This window comes from Vigna unguiculata, chromosome 6 (assembly GCF_004118075.2).
Source record: "Vigna unguiculata cultivar IT97K-499-35 chromosome 6, ASM411807v1, whole genome shotgun sequence".
In the NCBI taxonomy this organism is placed as follows: Eukaryota; Viridiplantae; Streptophyta; class Magnoliopsida; order Fabales; family Fabaceae; genus Vigna; species Vigna unguiculata.
Window position 1 is genome coordinate 16,660,859 of NC_040284.1, and position 22,049 is coordinate 16,682,907.

General features: G+C 27.2%; 2 protein-coding genes and 1 pseudogene across 2 annotated transcripts; 2 read left to right on the forward strand and 1 right to left on the reverse strand.

Moving 5' to 3' along the window:
- The first annotated feature begins 5,864 nt into the window (after window positions 1–5,864).
- LOC114188465 lies at window positions 5,865–7,338 on the forward strand (annotated as a pseudogene).
- Window positions 7,339–9,699: 2,361 nt separating this feature from the next.
- LOC114188838 lies at window positions 9,700–10,993 on the forward strand. The gene is made up of 2 exons (XM_028077495.1): window positions 9,700–10,015; window positions 10,466–10,993. The coding sequence occupies exons 1-2, from the start codon at window positions 9,727–9,729 to the stop codon at window positions 10,942–10,944; spliced, it is 768 nt and encodes a 255-aa protein (XP_027933296.1). The 5' UTR covers window positions 9,700–9,726; the 3' UTR covers window positions 10,945–10,993.
- Window positions 10,994–17,678: 6,685 nt separating this feature from the next.
- On the reverse strand, window positions 17,679–20,813 carry LOC114186966. The gene is made up of 8 exons (XM_028075053.1): window positions 20,608–20,813; window positions 19,684–19,876; window positions 19,451–19,588; window positions 19,140–19,218; window positions 18,775–18,843; window positions 18,568–18,643; window positions 18,152–18,208; window positions 17,679–17,988 (listed from the first exon to the last, which is right to left on the reverse strand). Exons 2-8 carry the CDS (start codon window positions 19,867–19,869, stop codon window positions 17,871–17,873), a joined length of 723 nt encoding a protein of 240 aa, XP_027930854.1. The 5' UTR covers window positions 19,870–19,876; window positions 20,608–20,813; the 3' UTR covers window positions 17,679–17,870.
- Between the last annotated feature and the right edge of the window lie 1,236 nt (window positions 20,814–22,049).

Sequence of the window (22,049 nt, forward strand, 5' to 3'; positions counted from 1 at the left end):
TGACTATATTTGCCACACTTAAAGTGGTCAACATTTGAGTTGGTCGACTACCCTCCTTTATGGATCTCGTCCTCTTTTACGCCAATTTTGTTGGCTAGACTTTATCCAATTCTTGTCCTCAGTTTCTACCACTAAGACTGATTCCTTTACCACTTTAGTCTCATCCTTTGTCTTGAGTGTTCTGAGCTTTCTGATCTTTAATTGACATCTTCGTTTGGAGTAATTAATTAAGTAGTTGACAGGTCCTTCAATTCCTCAGTCACACACACCATGTTCTCAAAGTCATTCATTAGTGATCTTAATATTTTCTCCATAACTCGACTAGTGCAGCGTCTCTCCATTTCTGCTAAGCTAGTTCACCATGGTTTCTACCTGAGTTATGTACTACTACTTTTTCAGTTTCCTTTATCTTCATATACTTCAGACTCGCCCTTAAGTGTTTGAAGTCAAACATGCTTCACTCAGTCACCCCTCTTATATGCCTTCTCTAATATATCACACGTTTCTTCTAAAGATTTGGTTCTTGCAATATTCTCAAAGTTAAACTCATCAACAACTCGATACAATAGGTACAAGGCTGCCTTGCCCTTCACACGCACTACTTTCAACACATTCATCTAGGAATTGGACCAATTTATGGTGTTTGTTGGTTCTTTGTGGCCATTTTCCACCACATCCCATATGTCTTGGTTGCCAAGAAGAACCTTCATCTAGACTCCAATTGTCATAGTTGATCGCCTTTGTCAACTGGGGCACACTGTTTGTAAGGTTGACCATCTCATTCTCTCCTTCTCAAACACTCAAGCTCTTTATAGCTTTCTCTTCGTTTACCACTCAAACACTTAAGCTAACTGACTCCGATTGTTAGCAAATACACCTTTATGTGAATAAAATTATTCATTTCTTGGGTTGTTATGTTACCTGTTAGTATAACCCGATGAATGAATTTAAGTAAGAAGGATTTTTATAACCTCTATTAAGTGTCAAAGGTTTATTTCTAAATATAGAGCAATTAGTCTTGGTTTGGTTCAAACTTTAGTAAATGTATATAATTAAATAATTTTAAATCAAATAATTAAAAAACTATTATAATTTTAAATCAAATAATTAAAAAATTGTTATGATTTTAAATCAAATTATTAAAAATTATTATAATTAAAAAAATTATAAGTTTTTTATTGTTTTTCTTTATTACATAATGAAAGACATAACAATTAATTTATATCTAAAATTTTACAGTAAATTTTTTCAAAAATAACGGATCATGACCTAATTAATCTTGATCTTTCTATAATACGAGTTAAATTATTGTCCTTAAGAATGATGACCAATTGGTATCATGAACAAGCATGTGTACAGCTGCTGTTAGTCACTAATCCTCAACAAATACTTTGAAAATACCAAAAGTTTATTTATAAGTATATAAATAAAAAATTTAAAAGGTCGAATATATTATAATTAAAAATAATATTTATATACTAAATTTTACATATAAAAAAATTATGGGGCGGGGAAGAGGGCGTTAACAAGTCCCCAATTGTCATTAAGAACAATTGGTCAATAAGAACATAACAAGGAAAAAGGAAAAAAAAAAACGAAAGTTCTTTTGATGTGGAGTTAAGGTTTTATAATTATTTGTTTTTGTATTGTGGAAATTGTGTTTAAAGTGTAATAAACAAGAGTAACCGAAGTTATTAGATATATAATTGTATTTAAAGGGATGTATGCGAAATATATTAAAGGCTTAATTCAGGAACAATTTACCAATTTTACTACAGATTTAAAATGATACTATGATCATTTAATTTACTTATGAATGTGCAAAAAATTCATAAAAGCTGCATTTGAAAATGAACATATAATTTTAAAATTGAATAAACCAAATTATAAATATTTAAACTTTATTTTAAAAAATATAGATTTAAAATACATTAATACAATCCAATTATTTGAATTTAGATTTATATTTAAATTATTTTTTTTACGCAAAATGAATTTGTATTTAATTTCAATTCAAATTTTAAATTTGTACTAGATTTGAATTCCAAATATTATACTGAAATAAGATTTTCCAAAATAAAATTCATGCATGTTTTAACTAAATAATAAATATGAACATTATAGATATTGTGTCTTTATGATGTAAAATGTCACAAATTGCAACTATCTATTAAATATTTTCCCTAATAACTATTTTAACTATTTTAAATATTTAAATTTATTTATTCAAAATAATACTTAAGCAATAATATATATTTGAGGACAAATTAATTTTTTATTATTAAATTATACATAAAAGATAAATGAAAAATATAACAAAAGAACATAACCAATCACATTACAAACTTTACATATAATTTTAAGAAACGTTAGTAAACTTCTACAATGCATAACATATATCTATATAAAAAATGGCAACATATTATTATCATATATCCGAACAATACAACTCTGCAGTTTATTAAAAAAAAATATTGAAATATATAAATTAATTATAAATTCTTATTGTTATTATGATGCAAGACTATCATTTTTAGATACCCAAAAGGTATATTTAAAATTGAATTTTTTTTAATCAAGCTTTGAATTATTTTGATAAATATAGAATACAAAAAATTAAATTTTATTTTTTAATTTTTATTATTTCTTTATATACCATTGATTAAAATATATTGTTAATAAAGTATAATTTTAATAATAATAAAATTTATAAAATAAATTATAAAAATCTTTCATATAATTAAATATATCTCAAATATTTTTTAATTTAATAAATTTCTATAAAAGAAACACACACACAAAAGAAAACAAGTCGTACGTAAGGTTTCAAACCAACATTGAAAATAAACATTTTATATATTTAAATCAGACACTTCACTTTTTTTCTAATTATGACTAGAAAATATTTTACAATTAAATTTGACAAGAGTTCAAAATTCCAATATTGTATGAAATAGAAGAAATCTACTCACCTCTATTTAAAATGTTTAACAACTAATTCATTTAAGTGTTTCAACTTTTAAATATAGAACAGTTTAAAGACTTGTACAAGAGGAAACATACATATATAGATCTGTCAAACATAAAATATAAATAGATTCTCAAGAAAATTAGAGTACTTCAAAAACTTTAAATTAATTACATAAAACCAATCCAAAGTTTTCTAAAACTAATATATGCCTAATTAATATTTTGATCACCCAATAACGACTTCATATTTCTCTTATTTTATCAGATGTAACATAAGTTTCATCGTCGAATATTTAGAATATAAAAACACGATTTTTTTTTAATAATTACATTTAATGATTATGATTACTTTTTTATTGCTACAAGAAAACAAATATTAAAAGCAAATATTAAGTATTTACCTCAAACAAGGTCAGAAAACAATTCCAGTATTTTTTTTTATTAGCAAAGAATTAATAAATATAATAACAAAATACTTGGGTGTTCTAATCTTTTTAAAAAATATAATATAATCCACTTTAAGTTATACATATATCAAAATATCAGTATATAAATAATAACTAAAAAAAGACTTAAATCTTAAACCATAAGTCCTATATCATAGTATATTAGGTGACTGGATGGTATTTATCTAAGCATCTCTGCCCTTTAGTTTACTTCAACACAAAGTCACATAATAAATTTCACAGAGTTAAAAAATAGAAAGCACTTAAATTTTTTTTATAAGAAAGCCCAAATCCAAAACACAAAACACAATGTGATTAAACTTAATATTAAAAAAATAGAAACATATTGGTATATAAAAGAAGAGATAGACTAAACTATAATAAAGTAAGAGAGGGCATGGTATATAAACTACAACTATATTAACTTGTGTTTGTATCTAGCTAATAATTATTCCTTTATTGTGGTTCTTTTATGTTCAGTACAAAAAAAAAAGCTAACACTTTGTTCAATTAAAAATTCACCGGAAGAGTAATTTTTTATTAATTTATTTGTTGTGTTATATAATTTAATTTTATTAAGTTTCATACTTAATATCTATAACAATATATAAAAAAAATCTCTTTTATATCCATTTTTCATTTTTTTCAATTTTACTCTTAATTATTATTTTAAAAAATAATTATTTTATAAATAATTTATCTCTAACCATTATTCTAAAAACCTATTTTATTTTAACAGTTATTTTAAAAATATTTTTTTGTGTACATATTTTTTTCTCAAATTTTACTTATTATTTTAAAAATTAATTATTTTATAAATATTTTACTTTTAATCGTTTTTTTAAAAATTATTATAGTGTTCACTAAGAAAGCTATAAGTGCAAATATTATGTGATGAAACACATGAATAGAATCATATTTGAAAAAATTGTTGACTCATGGAATATAGTAATATGTACAATTTAGAACTTAACTATTGTTTACTAAAAGATTGTGTACTCAAATATTGTTGATTGTGTTGATTTTCAATGACACGTTTCTAATAGAGTATATGGAATCTTAAAAAAAGTTCATGAACAATAAATTTCATTTCTTTTGAGTATTTATAGAAAATAATGTTAGGTATTCTATGTTTACAAAGTTTATATGTAAATATTAGATGTATAGTCGTATTAGACGTAAATATTAGAGGTACTAGTTGTAAAAGAAGGATTGTATTATATTATTAGGATATAATTATGAATGAAATTTTGTGTTGAAATATTCTAGGTCCTTCTTGTTATATATATATATATATATATATATATATATATATATATATATATATAACACTTTTTATACACCTTAAAAGATATAGAAAGTGTCACTGTTTTTACCAATTAATTTAAGACTAAAACTAGTAGAACTAGTACAAACCAGACCTTAACCTATATAAAAAGTGTCATTTTCTATACAAACCAGACCTTAACCTATATAAAAAGGGTCATTTTCTATACTTGTTTGTAATAAATTTAATTGGTATAAAAAGTGACTTTTATTGCAAAATTTTCTCGTCTCATATATAAGCTTTCTATAGTGAGTCTACAACCAGCATAAAATATGTGACTTTTTAGAAATTGTATAAAAAGTTTCCATTTTCTATACCTCTTATATTTATATTGGTTTGGGAAATAATATAAAAAGTCTTTTTTTTAACTCATAAAATGATTTACATGACTAGTGTTAGTTAAACAAAATTGAAGTAATATTTTAACCGAACATAAAAAATCTTTTTTAACCGGCATAAAATTGTTTTTAACTGATCTTTTAGATTAATTTTTTCAAACATAATATTTAATATTAAACAAATTGAAGTAAGAATAAATAAATTTATTCTAAAATTTTTTATCCATTCAAAGACTCTCCCATTTAATAACTAAACAGGTTGAAGTAAAAAATTAAAATTTATTCTAAAATTTGTTATCCATACAAAAAAATTTCTTTTAGTAAAAACGAATGAATAATGTGATAATAATAAATAATATTAAGCAAATATTAGATATTTATGTGATGAAATTAAATATTTATAGACCTTTAGATATATTAACAAATTATATGTTGATATTTTAACAAAACTATACACATATAACAACATCATTATTTTTCAATATTTTAAAAATAATTATAATAGCATGTCTTATTATTTTTGGTGTTATAAATAAGGCCAAATATATCCATATATGACATAAACTACTCTACTTATAGTTAGTCTTTTTAAATTTTTTAAGTTTTATAACATTTCTGTGACTTCTATCTTGAAATCTATAAAAGAAATTTTAGGGATATTACTCTTGTAGAGAGGATACATATTAAGTTTCATTATATATGGGTTAGTTTATTTCCAAACCCTCAAAGCAATCTGTTGTTGGAGTTTACAAATCAGGAGAGGCAGCTTTCACAACAAATAGAATGAACAGAGTCCAAACCACAACACGTCTTGCTCAATGGAGAATCGAAAACCTCGTTTATGACTCTCCCAGAATGTCTGATGCTTTCCGGATCGGAATCTGGGATTGGTATTTCTCTAAATATGTTTATTTTTGTGTTTTTGATTTGGTTTGAAATGAAGGAATTTGTCTCTGGAGAAGCACGTGAAGAAATCGTGTCTGACTCTTACAAGTTTAGACGGTCCAAATGCTCCGATTGCATCTTTAATCGTTCGGTTTGTAAATACTGTCGGAGTTCGCAATATCATCACACGTTTAAGTATTAATCTCTTTTTATTTTTTATCTTTTATCTCTTATATTTTTCTTCTTATATATTTTTTCTTGAATTTGTTATTTCGAAGCGCTCGATAAAGCATGACTTATCTTATGGCAGGTTCCGTTTTTACGATTTCTCAATGTTGACTGTATACATGCATAAATCTACTTGTTTTTTATTTTACATGGTACAGGAATTGAGACCGAAGATATAAGCAAGGGTTTTGTCTGGACAATTACAGTTCTACTACCTGACAAATTCATCATTAAAAAAAATTAAATAAAAATTTTAAAAAATCACAGACACATGAAACGTTGTTAGTCAACGTTAGTTAATTTCGTCTGAAAAAGACCTAATTAAAACACTTTTTCAAAAGTATTAGAATGTAATTGACACTTTCTTTAAAAATTAGTACCATCCGAATAATTAAACCTTTAACTAATGGCAGCCATGATGGAAGATGCATTTAGATTGGTGACAATGAATTAGAATAAAAAAGGAACTAGAATAAACATTCAGATTTTCTGATTAATTATATTATCTGATTTCGTGTCATCCAAATCAAATTTATAAAATTGTTGAAAGATCTAATATTTCTATGGGATTAAACCCCAAATTCTCAAATGCAGCTTTGTTCCGTTTGGGCAGAAGAAGGATTTTCACAGCAAAGATTGCATGCAAATGTTTCAAAGTCTGTATGTAAGATGGTAAAAGAAGGAATACACACTGACATCACCATCAATGTTTCTGGTGGAAGTATAGGAGCTCATAGAGCTCTTCTTGCTGCAAGATCATCTGTATTTCGCAGCATGGTCTCGCATAATTTTTCAGGAGAAAGAGTCTTCAACCATAAACATATCTGATATGTAACTTGATTCCTGTCAGGCTTTTCTCAATTATCTCTATGGAATCATCGAAAATAGAGAGTTTCGGAAACATAGACGGACCCTTATTCATGTAGCCGACAAGTATGACATACCTGATCTGAGAGATGCATGCCAGGAGAGTCTTGTTGAAGATATTAATACAGAAAATGTACTTGATAGGCTTCAAGATGCATGTTTATATAAGTTGAAGAAACTGAAGATGAGTTGCATCCAGTATCTTGTACAGTTTGGAAAAATATATGAAATTTTGGATGATTTCAATACATTCATACATAATGGAGATAGGATCTGATTGCTGAGGTCGTCTGAAGTTCTGTCACATCCTGCTATATCGCCGCCAGTAGGGAGGAAGAGTAAATTTGATTGTGTTAAGAGTAAATTTGATTCCGTTAGCATAGACTCGTATTTTTTTATTGTATTCAAGATTACAAGCCAATTTCTACTCTATCCTATCAATTGTATGTTATCCTCAAGTATGAGTTCTAGCAGTGAAATAGTGAGGATGGAGATATCTCAAGTACCGTATGCATGGGTGATGAGTAGCCTTATATATGTTATGATTTGTATAATACCAAACATTACACAAATAATGGGAGTGGTTAGTAGGATCATGGAAAATCTGGGTGAAGACACTAGTGTAGGCAAGTGTTTTTGTTACGGTTATTTTGATCATTTAGCCTCAGTTTAAGAACCGAAGCATATCCAGCCGAGTTAAAAAATAGTGCATTTATGCCTCAGTTATGAACTGAAGCATATTTAACCTTTACTGCCTCAATTTCGAAGTCAACTGAGGCATAATATGCATAAAAATTAAAAAAAAAATTGAATGGCCACCAACATCCAGTCACTGTGAGCAAAATATGTAAATGTGCGACCATTGACGCCGGCAGCCGTGTCACTGAAAAATGTTTCACCAACCACTATTCCCACACACATGGAGAAACTCACACCAATCACCATTGCAGGTCTGTACCTGAGACAAACCACCAACGTCATGTTTCTTCCACACGAGTAACATTTGCAAAACGAAGCAAGTCTCAGTTCACGCACCATACCTTCTCGTCGCACATCTACAACCAGCCACCACGCATGAACAAGAATGATTCAATAGCAAACCATTGTTGGCCACTGTAACTTCACCATTAAACGCAAACCCTAACTCACGCATGAACGACGACAATAGAGGTAGCGTCTGAGCGCCACGCGTTCTACAACAATGAAGAAGGGATGTGTGCTCTGCTACAATGGAATAAGGGAACCTGCGTGGAAGAAGAGAATTTGCGCGTTCTACAACTATTGGAGATGAAACGCAACAATGGAGATGTTGTTGTTGCACCACGTGAAGAAGATGCTTCAACAGTGCGTGATTCTGATTTTAACCCTAACAAGGCTTATTGCCTCGGTTGATTTTAAACCGAGGCATAAACAAGTATATGCCTCGGTTAAGTAACACCCACTACATAAATGTAACCACATATGTCTCGGTTAAAATTGGACCGAGGCCTAAAAGACAATCTGTCTTAGTTAAGTGTCCACCCGAGGCATAAAACTTTGTGTTTAATTTTAAAAATTGAAAATAGTGGGAATGCATAAAAATTTTAGGACATATATGTCTCGGTTGTCTATAGAACCGAGACATAAACATGTATATGCTTCGGTTGTCTATAGAACCGAGGTATAAACTTCCTCAAATATTACAAAAATGTCACTGCATCGTTATATGCCTTGTTTGCACTAGAATCGAGGCATATAGGGTACTGTAAAATACACAAACAACACTAGTTAGAACATTGAAGTACAGTTAAGAGGATCCTGAGATACATTAAAGGAACCTCGAGTGTTGCGACATAATGGTAAAAGATACAGTATTGTGTGAAGATTTGATTAATTTCATCAAAATCTTCAAATGGGAGATTGTGAGAAGAGAAATCCTATATCGGTGGGAACTTATCTTGGGACTTACTTTTCTTGTTATAAAGGGAGCCTATTGTTTCCTTAGGAACACATCCCAAAATCTTTTCCTTTTACTTTAACGTTTTAAGAGACATATTAAGGGAGAAAGTTAGTTTTTCCTTTAAGATTCTTCATGTATTTGTTTTTTCTATTTCCAAGAGAATAATTGTCATTGTTTTCTCTCTTACGATAAGAGAGAAAAGGTTTGTAATTTCTTCCACTAATAAAATTTTTGTCTATTATCAGTATTTTTCTCATCTTTATTTTAACTGTGAGTACTTGTCTTATTACTCTAATACCCAACCTAGATAAACCACAAAATTCTTCATCAAACTAAGTAATCCTCTCGTCATTATCGTAGTCATACACTCCAACAACTATACTAATATATTATAGAACATTATATATATATATATATATATATATATATATATATATATATATATATATATATATATATATATATATATATATATATATAACAACATTACATGTGAATGCTATTTGTAGAAAAATCTTCATTGTGACAATTACCTAATCCAACATTAATAACTCAATTAATCAGGACTTCAAATTGAATTTTTTTCTTCCACGCTATTAAATGTTGTGTAAATAATTTAGTGAAGGAATAGGACCCACTATTTCCTTCCTTCTTTAACGAAAACCCTTAGTTAGTTAGCTGTATATATAGAAAATCATTTCAAGCATATACATAACTTAAGATAACATGGGTAATGGATTGAGTATGAAACTTCATAAATGGTCAAGTCCTGCATTTCCTGAAAAGATTGCTCTCATATGCACTTGCCTCACCGACAAATCCAAGCGTAGCATTTTCCGTTTGAAAGTGAGTCCAGAAAGGGTGCTGTTGAGACTGGCAGAGTCTGTGTGTGATCATCATCCAGTTCGCTTATTTCACATGGAGGTCGCTGCTCAAAGAGACGCCATGAACTGTTTCAACTTTCTGCAAGTGAGAGTGGTCGTAGATGACACTTCTCAACAGACTCAGTACAAGGGTGAGTGAAAGTTCAAGAAAGCTTCGAGAGATTTTTTCAAAATGGAAAACCAATCATCAGGGTTTTTCTGTACAAGTTTGTTTTGTCAGTAAACCTAAAACTTAGTTTTAAGGTTTTTTTTTTCATATCTTGAACAAATTTGTCCCGTTCTTACAAAGATAACAAGTCAAAAACATATTACTGATCATTGAATAAGTTGTGTGAATTCATGACAATAAGTTATGTGAATTCATCATGATTTCAAAAACAAAGTCTCCGGGACTTCACACAACTTATACGTACTTTGTTATGATATCATATGAAAACAAAGTTGTGAGAACTTCGCGCGACTTCTATGTTAATATCTGGACAAATTTGATCAGATAAAAAAAATCTAGATTTTAGGTTTACTGACCGTACATGTTTTTTCCTAACTGGGTTCATGCTCACCTTCTGCTTGTGAATATGCAGGAGAGGACTCTCTGAGCGATCTTTGTGGAAGGAAAAGTTGTTTTTATGAAGTGATGCGGAAAGTTGAAAGCAACGGTTCTGTGGAGACGGTTTCTTGGGAGTTTTTTCACTCATATAGAGTGACTCTTACAAGGCATATCAGATATCATGTGATCATTGAGTGTGACAAAGAGACAGGAATTAGGGCAAACATTAGAGGCCCTTTCGAATGTGAGGGTTCAGTTGTAAGAGAAGAATGTCCAAAAGGGTCACCGATTCAGCTTGTGGAAAAAGGAAAGCCATCAAAAGCTATGAGAGCCTTCGCTGAGAGCGAGTTTAAAGGTAAAGAGTATATCCTCTTCGCATGTGGTGCTTCTCGTAATCAAAGTGTCAATATTGTTAACACAGGTGCAGTTTTTCATGGTCATGGTAATGCCTCAACGTACATAGATTGTAAGATTGATATGCAAACGTCTGTGGAAAATTCACCTTCATCGTGAATTAATCATAGCTTCGATAGTTAAAATAAGAAAAATATTTTTTTAACAATTTTTCTTACAATGTCCTTTTCAGATAATAAGAAAAGTCATCAAAAATGTAGTTTTTAAAACATTATTCTCTATAAAATAATAACTTGATACCATTAATAACAGTGATGCAGTTGCAAGAGGAATGTTTTCACAGAAATACAAGTCATATATGATAATTGGTAATGGAGAACCGGTCAAGGCATGACCATATCTTTAATTTATTTATATTGTTAGCATGATATAAAATATTTATCAGATTTTTAATTAATGATTAATCTTTATCAGAAACCTACCACTACTATAAAATTATGCAGACTCTGAGTTAATAAATTGTCTAATACTTGACTATAGTTTTGTCTTCTTTTTTCTTTGGCTTTTTGTAGTTTTCATATATAAGACCATATCAAATAAACCATTAAGATTTCAGAGAAATAAAATTCATAACAACTGGAATATGGTATGCATAACTACCCAACTTTAAAGCCAGAGAGTGACACTTTAGTATAAGAAATAACAGGAAGACTAATCAAAACAGGGTTATTATAACTTTGTTTATTTAAATCAGAATATAGCACAAGTGGTCAATTATGTGTTTTAAAAAATGCTTGATAAGAAATGTGATTATTTTCATATTATCATTCAATAAAAATATTATGTACAAGTCTATTAACTTTGATAATAGTTATTTCAAACTTATATAACATTATAGAAATGATGCAACCATTAGCATGTTAATTACCAAAGTAAATTCGATCAATTGATATAAAAAATCTGATTGGCTTGACTGATTCAACCTGTCAATACTTCAAAGAAGTGGACAGTTGAACTGATCAGTTAAGAAAACATAATTTTCATATTTAGTTTTTATTCAATATAAAATATATTTGTGATAAAAGAAAATACATATATTTGCATGTATTCATATAAATATAAATTATTTTGTCGACTATTATTATCTTATAAACGTATAATTCATTCATTTATATTAATTTATAATTATATATATATATATATATATATATATATATATATATATATATTGTACTATTTTATCACTAAAAATCGTACATAATATTAGAAATAGAAATTTAATTAGTATGATAACCATGGTGTTGAAGCTGTTGGATAATTAGTTTTGAACTAGTATTCTTTATATCTAATTTATAAACTCACAGATAAGAATTTGAAATTACGTTTGAAATAACTTACCATATATTAAAATATTAAATAGTTGATATATATATATATATATATATATATATATATATATATATATATATATATATATATATATATATATATATATATCAACTATTTAATATTTTTTATATACATTGTTAAAAAGATATTCTGTTATTTCTCTTCCTATTATTTCCAAAGCAATGAAAAAGGTATAAATTTATTTTATTTTATTTTGTATTATGTAGTTATTTGTAATATTCTATAAATTTAGTTTTTGGTTCTTTTGTAAAGGCTGTAGGCCTCAAAATCTTCTCTTATCAAGATTCATCTATTTTAAAGGAGATTTCTTGAGTTAATGTATTTAATATTTGTGAAGTGGTTATTACGGAGATTCTGACTTTTTAAATTCTTAGTACATATATAGGTTTAGTTATTATTTAAAAAATATTATCTAAGTTCTTAATTTATTATTGACCATTTCAACGTGGTTGCCCTTTTAATATCATATGTGGTTCTTTAATATTTAAGGATCTTGACCGATAGATTTTTAGCTTAATATTTGTTCTTTATTGAACCTTTGATATGTGTATTATAATAAAGATTAGATTCTTTGATATAGTTGAATATTCAAATTGATCTAAATAGTGAGAAACCAGGATTTTCATATTTATTTTTTATTTAGAATAAAATATATTTGTAATAAATAAAAATACATATTTGCATATATTCATATAAATATAAATTTTTTTTCGACTATTATTATCTTATACAAGTACAGTTCAGTCGTTTATATTAATTTATAATATTTATCTTATTTTTTTCAAAATTGTATATTATTTTATTGCTAAAAATATTATATAATATTAGAAATAGAAATTTGGTTAAGATGATTTCAGCCATGGTTCAAGTTAGTTGGATAATTATTTGTGAACTAGTATTTTCTTATCTGTTTAATCACGTGTCAATTAAAAACATTGATTTCATCAATTAAACATTAACTTATGTAATTTTTCTTGTTACAAGAGTGCTTTGACTCATGTATTATTATTACGATGATATCAAGTATATAAAATTGTAAAAAGTTTATGTATTCACAGATAAGGAATTAAAAATTATGTTTAGAATGCATATGTTCGAAAATACATATTCCAAAATGTAATTATTTTTTTAATATATTATGGATTATGCCGGAAGATATATATTTTCGAATCTAGAAATGTGTTTATAATATATATTTTGGATTAATTTTCAAATGTATTTTGGAATATATGTTCTGAAATATATTTTTGGTGTAGAATATATTTTCTTTTCTTAATATGAAGGTGCAATTAGTAATAGTGGGAGTGCAAGCAAAAAAAGATTGACGTATATCAGAAAAGGGAGTGAAATGCCCAAAAGGAGTTATCGAAGGCTTTGGAATTTGAGGAAATGTTGTGGGAAGAAGAAAGCTTGTATTTAGTGGTTTGCTTATGTAGCTTATATGGAAGCAAGAGTTCATAGAAAAAGTAGAATACAGAAGAGAGTCAAAAGAAAAAAAAATAATTCAAGAATAAGGAACACATATTACTTCAGTTGAAACTATAACTAAGTAATATGTCTTTTTACATGGGTAATAATGTAATATGTATTGTTATTATTTGTTATAATCTTAATCAAATATAATATGTTTTTTTTTTTGACAATTTTATATTTTTCTCAACTTATAATTGAGACTTCACACAACATATCTTACTTGGACAGTTTTAAATTTAACAGTTTTGTATTTCTTTTGATTAAGTTTAAATTTAAAACCAAAAAACATAATAAAAGAAATTAAAAAATGTATGATTGAATAATATTTGTCTTAATAATAAAAGTGAAAGAAAGTTTGTGAAACAAAAAGGAAACGTGCTAAATTTTTTCGAGATATAAAACTTATAAGCAAAACCAATGGTTGGTTATAAAGAAATTTTTTAATTGATTCCATGCTTGTCTTAATCATTTATTTCAATTATTTTCTTTAATTGAATGTTATTATTGGATTTCATAAGTAGTTTTTTATTATGACATAGGGTCTTTATTATGACATAGGGTGGCATACTCCCCCAATTTTTTTTTATTATTTATATAAATTAATATATAATTAATATATTTTTGTTATTAATTTATCAAGTGTAAAGCTTATTTTATAGTCCAACTCTTTTAGTAAGGTATCAAAGTCATGCCAATACAAAGTATTGCAACAAGACAAATATTTATTCAAATATTTTAACAAAGGATTAGACAAAGCTACAGTTAAAATTAAAATGATTAACGCCTCTACAGAATGTAACAAAACAACCATTATTGATAACATGAAGAGGTATTATGATTGTAGACATATATCACCATGTGAAGTAGTTTGAAGAATATTTTGTTTTGACATCCAACACAGATGGTCTTCTGTTCAAAGATTAACATTTCATCTTCTATGCGAACAATCAACTTTGTTTAAAGATGATGATGATATTAATGTTATCTTCAATAGATATGAAAATAGCAACACAATGTTTCTATCTTGGTTTAAGGCTAATAAAATTTATGCGAAAGGACAAAATTTGACTTGCTCTAAATTTTCAATCAAATTTGTGTGGATGGCTAAAGAAAGAGAATGGAAACCAAGGAAGAAAGGGTACAACATTGGCAAACTTACTTATATTCCTCTAAGATCTGGAGACCTATATTATTTGAGGATATTATTGTGGTAAATATGATGAATCCTAGTCACTTTGATGATGGAGCAATACTTTGACCAACAACTAATTTTGTAGAGAGAGTTAATTAATTCATGTTGACTTTGTTAAGTGGTCAAGAGGTAACTTATTTAAGTTCAGATACACCTTGGCAATCATATGAACAAGAAGAAATTCAATTTGAAAGGTTTACATAAGAATTCTTAAATTATATCATATATTCAAGCATACCAAATTATCAATTGAAGTTAAAAACATATATACCAATTTCGCTTCTGAGAAATATTAATCAAGGAAAAAGTCTTTGCAATATAATATTGCAAGTTAATCATTTAAGGAAGAATGTCATTTTTGCAACTGTAGTTGCAGGGAAAAACATTGGTGACAATATTTATCTCAAGAATGGATTTAGTTCCTTCTAATTCAGGGTTGTCTTTTAAATTTCAGAGAAAACAATTTCTAATATCACTATGTTTTGCAATGACAATCAATAAAAGTCAAGGTCAATCGCTTTCTAGAGTTAGACTTTATCTTCCACATCCAGTATTCACACATGAACAACTATATGTTGTTATTTTTAAGGTTTAATCACACGGAAGGTTCTTGTTTTCGTTAGAAAATCTCAATTGGGTCCTCAACTTCTAAATTATCTCAATTAGGTCCTATTTTTTGAAAATTTATTCCATTTGGTCATTTCCGTTAGGACATCATTGACAACGTGTGTATTATGTGTTAGCTCGTGGTTTATTTATTTATTTTTATTTTTTTAAATTTTTTTAAATTTTTTTCCTTAAAAAAATAGCTGACATGTGTCAAAATAGAGCTTTGTCACGTGTCAACTTGTAGTTTTGTTTAATTCTTTTTTATATTTTTTAAAAGCTGCCACGTGTCAAATTATAATTCAGTCACTTGTCAATTGTTTATGTGAAAAATCTCTGTATTTGCTATTTTGTCTCAATTTAGTCCTAATTTTTGTTTAAACTGGAGTAATTTCATAACTTCCAAATTGAAACAAAGTTTAAATTTTATATAAATATTATAATTATTTTTTTTATTATAATAGATATTTTTAACTAAATTAAGTTTATTTAAATTTAAATTTTGCATTGAACTTTATTTAAAATTTTGTTTTAATAATTTCTAGACAACTTTATAAATTCAAATGTAAAATTTTCCAACAATTTTATAACAATTACAAACATTTGGATTTTGTAACTTATATAAAACTATTTTAAAATTTTACATTTAAATTTATAAAGTTGTTTTAGATATTATTAAAACATTTTTTTAAATAAATTTCAAAGCAAATATTTATAAAAAACTTTATAAATTTTTAAATATTTATTTAAAAGTTAAATTTAGTCTCAATTTTATAAATATCTATAATAAAAATAATAATTATAATATTTATATAAAAGTTAAATTTAGTCTCAAATTGAAAAGAATGAAATGAATCCAGTTTAAAAAGAAATTAGGACAAGATAAAATAACAAATACAAGGACCAAATCGAGATTTTTCACATAAGCAATTGACACGTGACAGAATTATAATTTGACACATAACAGCTTTCTTTATAAAAAAATTTAAAAAAAACTACAAGTTGACACGTAACAAAACCCTACTTTGACACGTGTTAGTTGTTTTTTCGAGAAAAAAATTAAAAAATTAAGATTTAAAAAAAATTAAAGAAATCACGAGTTGACATGTGGCACACAGTTAACATCGTCAATGATTTTCTAACGGAAAGCACCAAATTAGAATAAATTTTCAAAAAATAGGACCCAATTGAGATTTTGTAACGAAAACGGAGACTTTCCGTGCCATTAAACCTATTTCTAAAGTTAAAACAAAGAAAAAACTGAAAATACTTATTCTAGATGAATATGAAAATGTGACCAAAACAACTAAAATCGTTGTCTACAGAAAAGAAAATTGAAACTTTTTAATGTAAGAGAAATTATAGGTATGCCACTCAGACTTAGTATTTGTGATTCTTTGTCAAACTTTTTCATCTGTTCAAACATATATATATATATATATATATATATATATATATATATATATATATATATATATATATACTTAGTGAAATTAAATACACTGGTGCAAAATGCATATTGGACTAATGGATAATGGTTGTCTGATTGAAATTGCACATACATTACCAAGGATAAACTCTATTTTGTTTACTAATGAAAATGGTATGCAATGTTTATCATATTTTTTAAAAAACTCATTTGTCTTTTATTATGTTGTGAATTGATTGACACAATATCTTTAGTTCTTAGACATTACAGAAATGAAAAAGACATCATTCTTTCAACATAAAAGAATAAAAACAGTAAAATACATTTTTTCCCTTTTATTTAAGTGAAAACGTAGTTGCATGATAAACTCAAACGTGACTGTGGTATGAAAATGTTCCAGTCTTTGTGAATATGCTATTCTTTTAAGTATGGTGCTGAATGGTCCATCTTTATGTTAATGGATACATTTCAATTTTACATTGATTTAGTGAGCCAATATTTCGAAAAGAAAATTTCTTTCTTCCTCTCATTTGACTGGTGAAAAACTCAAGTTATTTAAATTTTAGTTTTTTTTTATTTAATTACCACAAAATTAAAGTTGCTTGATTAAAATTTCAAACTTTGTTGATTCGGCATATGATTTTTGTTTCAATTGTTTTTATCTTACTTTTACATAAGTATACTATTTTATAGATACTTTTATAATAACAAAGTAAATTGACAGTAAAATAGAGATGGGCATCCATCATTTTTGGATGGATTCAAACAAGCACACATAACAAGTTGAGAAGAAAAAAATAGTGGAGAATTGGGAATTATATAGAATGAGAATGCTTCTTAGTGAAATAAGAGAATTGGGCACTATACTACAATAATTACCATGCACAAATGAACTTAAATGAAAACAAGAGTAGAATTGCTTAGCAGAAGCCATTTTTCTTATCATCAAGATAAATGTTACACTTGAAAAGCAAATTAATGCAAGACATTTCTATCCTTAGGGCTGTCCTTAAAATATCCTTTTGTAGATTTAGTATCCTTGGAAGATGAACCAAATCCAGAAATGTTTCTGTTTTTTGTGACACTTGGTGAACTGCATGATACAGAGAAACAAGATGATAACTGTTAATGAAAAGAGAACATGAAAAAGAAAAAGAAAAGGTAAATTAAATTCAATCTTACAAACCAAAATCGATGGACAAAGGTGAATAACAAGAAATAGTTTCAATGAAAGAAAGAAATGATGTTATATGCACCTTTGACGCCTCTGGATACAATTTTTCTTCATTGCTGCAATATTCTTTACCTCTTGACTGTATATATATATAATTGAAATCAATATTCAGTTGAGTTTATAAGTTTCATGATGCATAATCACAAGACAAAATTATAGCAGACAAAACTGTATTAAACTTAATTATAAAATGGAAAATGCTTTCCTTTTTTTTAATGTTTTACCACAGTTGACTCGATATATTTAAGTGGCATTGGGAAATTTCTAAGTATCACGTTGAAAATTTCTAAGCAAATGTTTCCAACCTAGGGATGAAATTACACAGGAGAAGTTTATGGATGATGAATGACTGAATGAAATCACTTTCTTAGCTATAGATGGAATTATGGGTTGGACTTATCCTTGGAAGCATAAAATAATTGTAAAGAAAAATATTACCTCTTCATAAATTCTATCTTCGCCTTCTTCATTATGTTGCTCTTCACATTTGACACATTATATCCAGGTCCATTATCTACAACAGATCATCAAAACCATGAAATAATAAATGAAAGCTAAAACTTGATCAAATTCAAAATGTACTTGACAAAAGTGCAGTAGTTGGAGTGAACTAAGGAAAAAAAGATGAGGAAATTAAAGGGTTACCTCCCCAAAATCTTCTTTTACTTGAAGGTGGAACTATAGTGCATGGCCTTACTTGCCTGCTCTGTTTTCCTGCAGAGATCCAATACTTGGTGGTAACTACTTGAAACCAAACATGTCACAAGAAATATAACCATCCAAGAATTGCTACATTGATCCACGGTGTAAAATGTAACACTAATTTTATGAAATCAGTAATTAATAGATCTATTAGTATTTTCTTACATCAATAAATCATGTTTATTATAAGTGAAAATAAAGACAGCAAAGTACATTCATCCTAAACAAAGAAGAAAAGTCAGTTAAACTTAGACAAGCCCCTCCCACAACCAAAAATACATTAAGAAAAACAGGGAATAGGATCATACTTGCATCTACTTTTTTATACAGTTGCTTGATTCGATCAAATGCTTCATTCTCAACCTGGGCCATTTCCTTTCCTTTTGCCTGTGCATAGAATTGGAAGAGAGATTAATTACTCCACACCTTTAGATATTGATACCATGCCCATTGTAAAATATGAAATCTAAGAGGATAATTCACCGAATTGAGTCCAACAGAACTAATAACCATAGACAGGAATAGCTAATAAACAGAAGTTTTATATATAGTTCTTCTCTTTCATTTAAACAATCCAAGCCTGAAAACAAAAACAGCAAAGCAAATATAAAAAAGTTACCTCGTACAACTGACTCCATTTAAATGACACTTTCTTTTCTTTCATCCTCTTCATCACTTCATTGGTGGAATTTATGCCAAACTGCTTTTCAAAAAACCTCTTCCACAACTTATCAGTTATAGGGCTGAGATCTCTTCCCTGCAGTAAGCACATCAAGTATATTAGATAACCATTTCATTCTTGTTCAAATTTCATTGACAGTCAACAAAAACAACAAACAGAGCCCATCTTACCTTTGTGGACTTTTCCACATGCATCAACTGGTCAACAGTGCAGTGTGGCAAGATTCGCTCAAGCAGATGCTGATCAACATGACCAACATCGCCAAGGTACCTTACATTATCTATCACTGTCTGAACGCAAAGGTCAACCAGAGTTGGTATCTTAGGGGCACAAATTTGATCACTTCTTCTCATCATAACGCCACTGATCATCAAGAAATCAACACAACAATAAAATTCGATTAAAAATACTAACCAACCATCAAAGTGACTAAATTCATCAGAAATAACTCTTATAGTTTTCAGTTAATCATCAAGCTGTCATAGCCAAGAGGATTCTTATTACTAAAATATCACCTTTCTTACGCAGTGCATGAATTAGTAGCCAAAATCAACCACAACAGCAACAACAATCACAAAATTGAATTAGATCACATTCACTTGCAATCACAAATTGTAGGTATAATAATATTTAGAAAACCACTATACCAAAGATCCCCTTTTTGTTATTAGTGGCAGTTTAAGAATCTTTAAATTGACAGTATATGCAAGTAACAATCATGATTCATGCTACACCAACCACCTCAGGAAGAAAAAAAAGACACAGTAAAATTTATCAAATCTATTCAGTGAAAAAACAACTACAAAAATTGAACTTGATCATATTAAATTCATGATATAAAAAACAGAAGATCTATAAGGTTATTCACCTTGTTTTAAAAAAATTACTTATTTATCTCTAACACACGAATCCCACAATACCCTAATTCCCGATTTAAATCCCAATTTAAATCCACCAAATGTGAAATTCAAAAACCCAAAAAGTCTATCAATTAAAAAGTAAACAAAAAAAAAATCGAAAATAGATAACTCAGATAATCAAAACAGAAACTCGATTAATTGAAACGCGGATCAAGAATTTTTCGATGTACTTACAAATTCGATCGAAACTAAAGACGATCCAAATGAAGGAACGCAATCCTGGAGGGTGGAGCTGGATAGTAGGAGGGGAGTAACAACAAAGGTTGCACGATGAGGAAGACTCAGGCGCGTGAGTCCCACGCGCAATGCTTTTTCTGGTAGCCGAAAATGCTAACATGCGCCAGAAGACACTCTCAATGTGGAATTGTTGAAAGATTGGCCACTGCAATAAATAATAATGGGGTGGCCTATTTTCTTTTTTACTTTAACCTTTCTCTGTCAAAATTAAAGAAAGAAAGAAAGAAAATAACTAAATTTGATTCGATGTTTACTTTATCTTTTTTTTGGATAATCAATCTAATTTGAATGATTTGTTTGATTATTAACGTCAGTTTTGTCTAATGATTTGATTTGTTAGATTTTTTTAATGTCATTTTTGTTTAATTATTTGATTTGTTTAATTTTTAATGTCAATTTTGTTAACAGGTTGATGACAACTAATTTTGATATTTTGACAATTTTTGGTAACAAATTTCTGACAAAATTTTCACAAAATATTCTTTTTCTCTTTCCAAATCATAATAAATTATTTAAAAAAATTATTAATCCAAATAAATGGTAATATGTGAACTTTGTTAAATCTTTTTCGAATAAAGTTAGTCAAAAAAATCTTTTTCCACTTTACAATGAGAGAATACATTTAATGTATAATAAATATGCTTGCGATGTATATGAATTCATTATATAATGAGCATGTGTATATATTTTTTAAATATATGTAATATTATATTTATTAAAAATAAAGTAAAATATGTCATAATAAATAAAAGAATAATTATTATATATCAGAACAGATAAAAGAATAATTATTAATAAATAAAAAAGAAGAGAAGAAGTAGATACATCCGATTTTATAAAAAATTTGTAAAAATAACTGTCAATTTTTCAAAATTTAATAAATTATTATATTTAAAGGGTAAAATCGGTAATTTGAAAAGTGGACACAAAAAAAAAATCTTTTTTATATTGTTATAGATAAAAAAGGAAATTATAATTCAAAAACTAATTATTATAATTAAATTAATTAAAAGTATTTTTAAAAATCATATTAAAATTATAAAAGGTGGTAAAGATAAAAAATAATTATAAATATATTTTTTTATCAATTTTATTTTGTTATAATTATATATATAATCATATAACAACAATTCTTCTAAACTTCTATCAAAGTAAAATTATAATAAACAGTGATAATTGTTTTAAATTAAAAAATTATAATTATACAATAATAACACTTTCAGTCTCTGTGAACATTTTTCTAATAATAGAAAGTGAAAAAAGTTAGCAATGAATATAAAAGATACAAAAATTAAAAAGAGATAAAAAAAAATCTAAACCAATATGTTCTTTCATATATAGATTTCATCTTTTTTTTAACCATTTTTCTATGTGAGTGC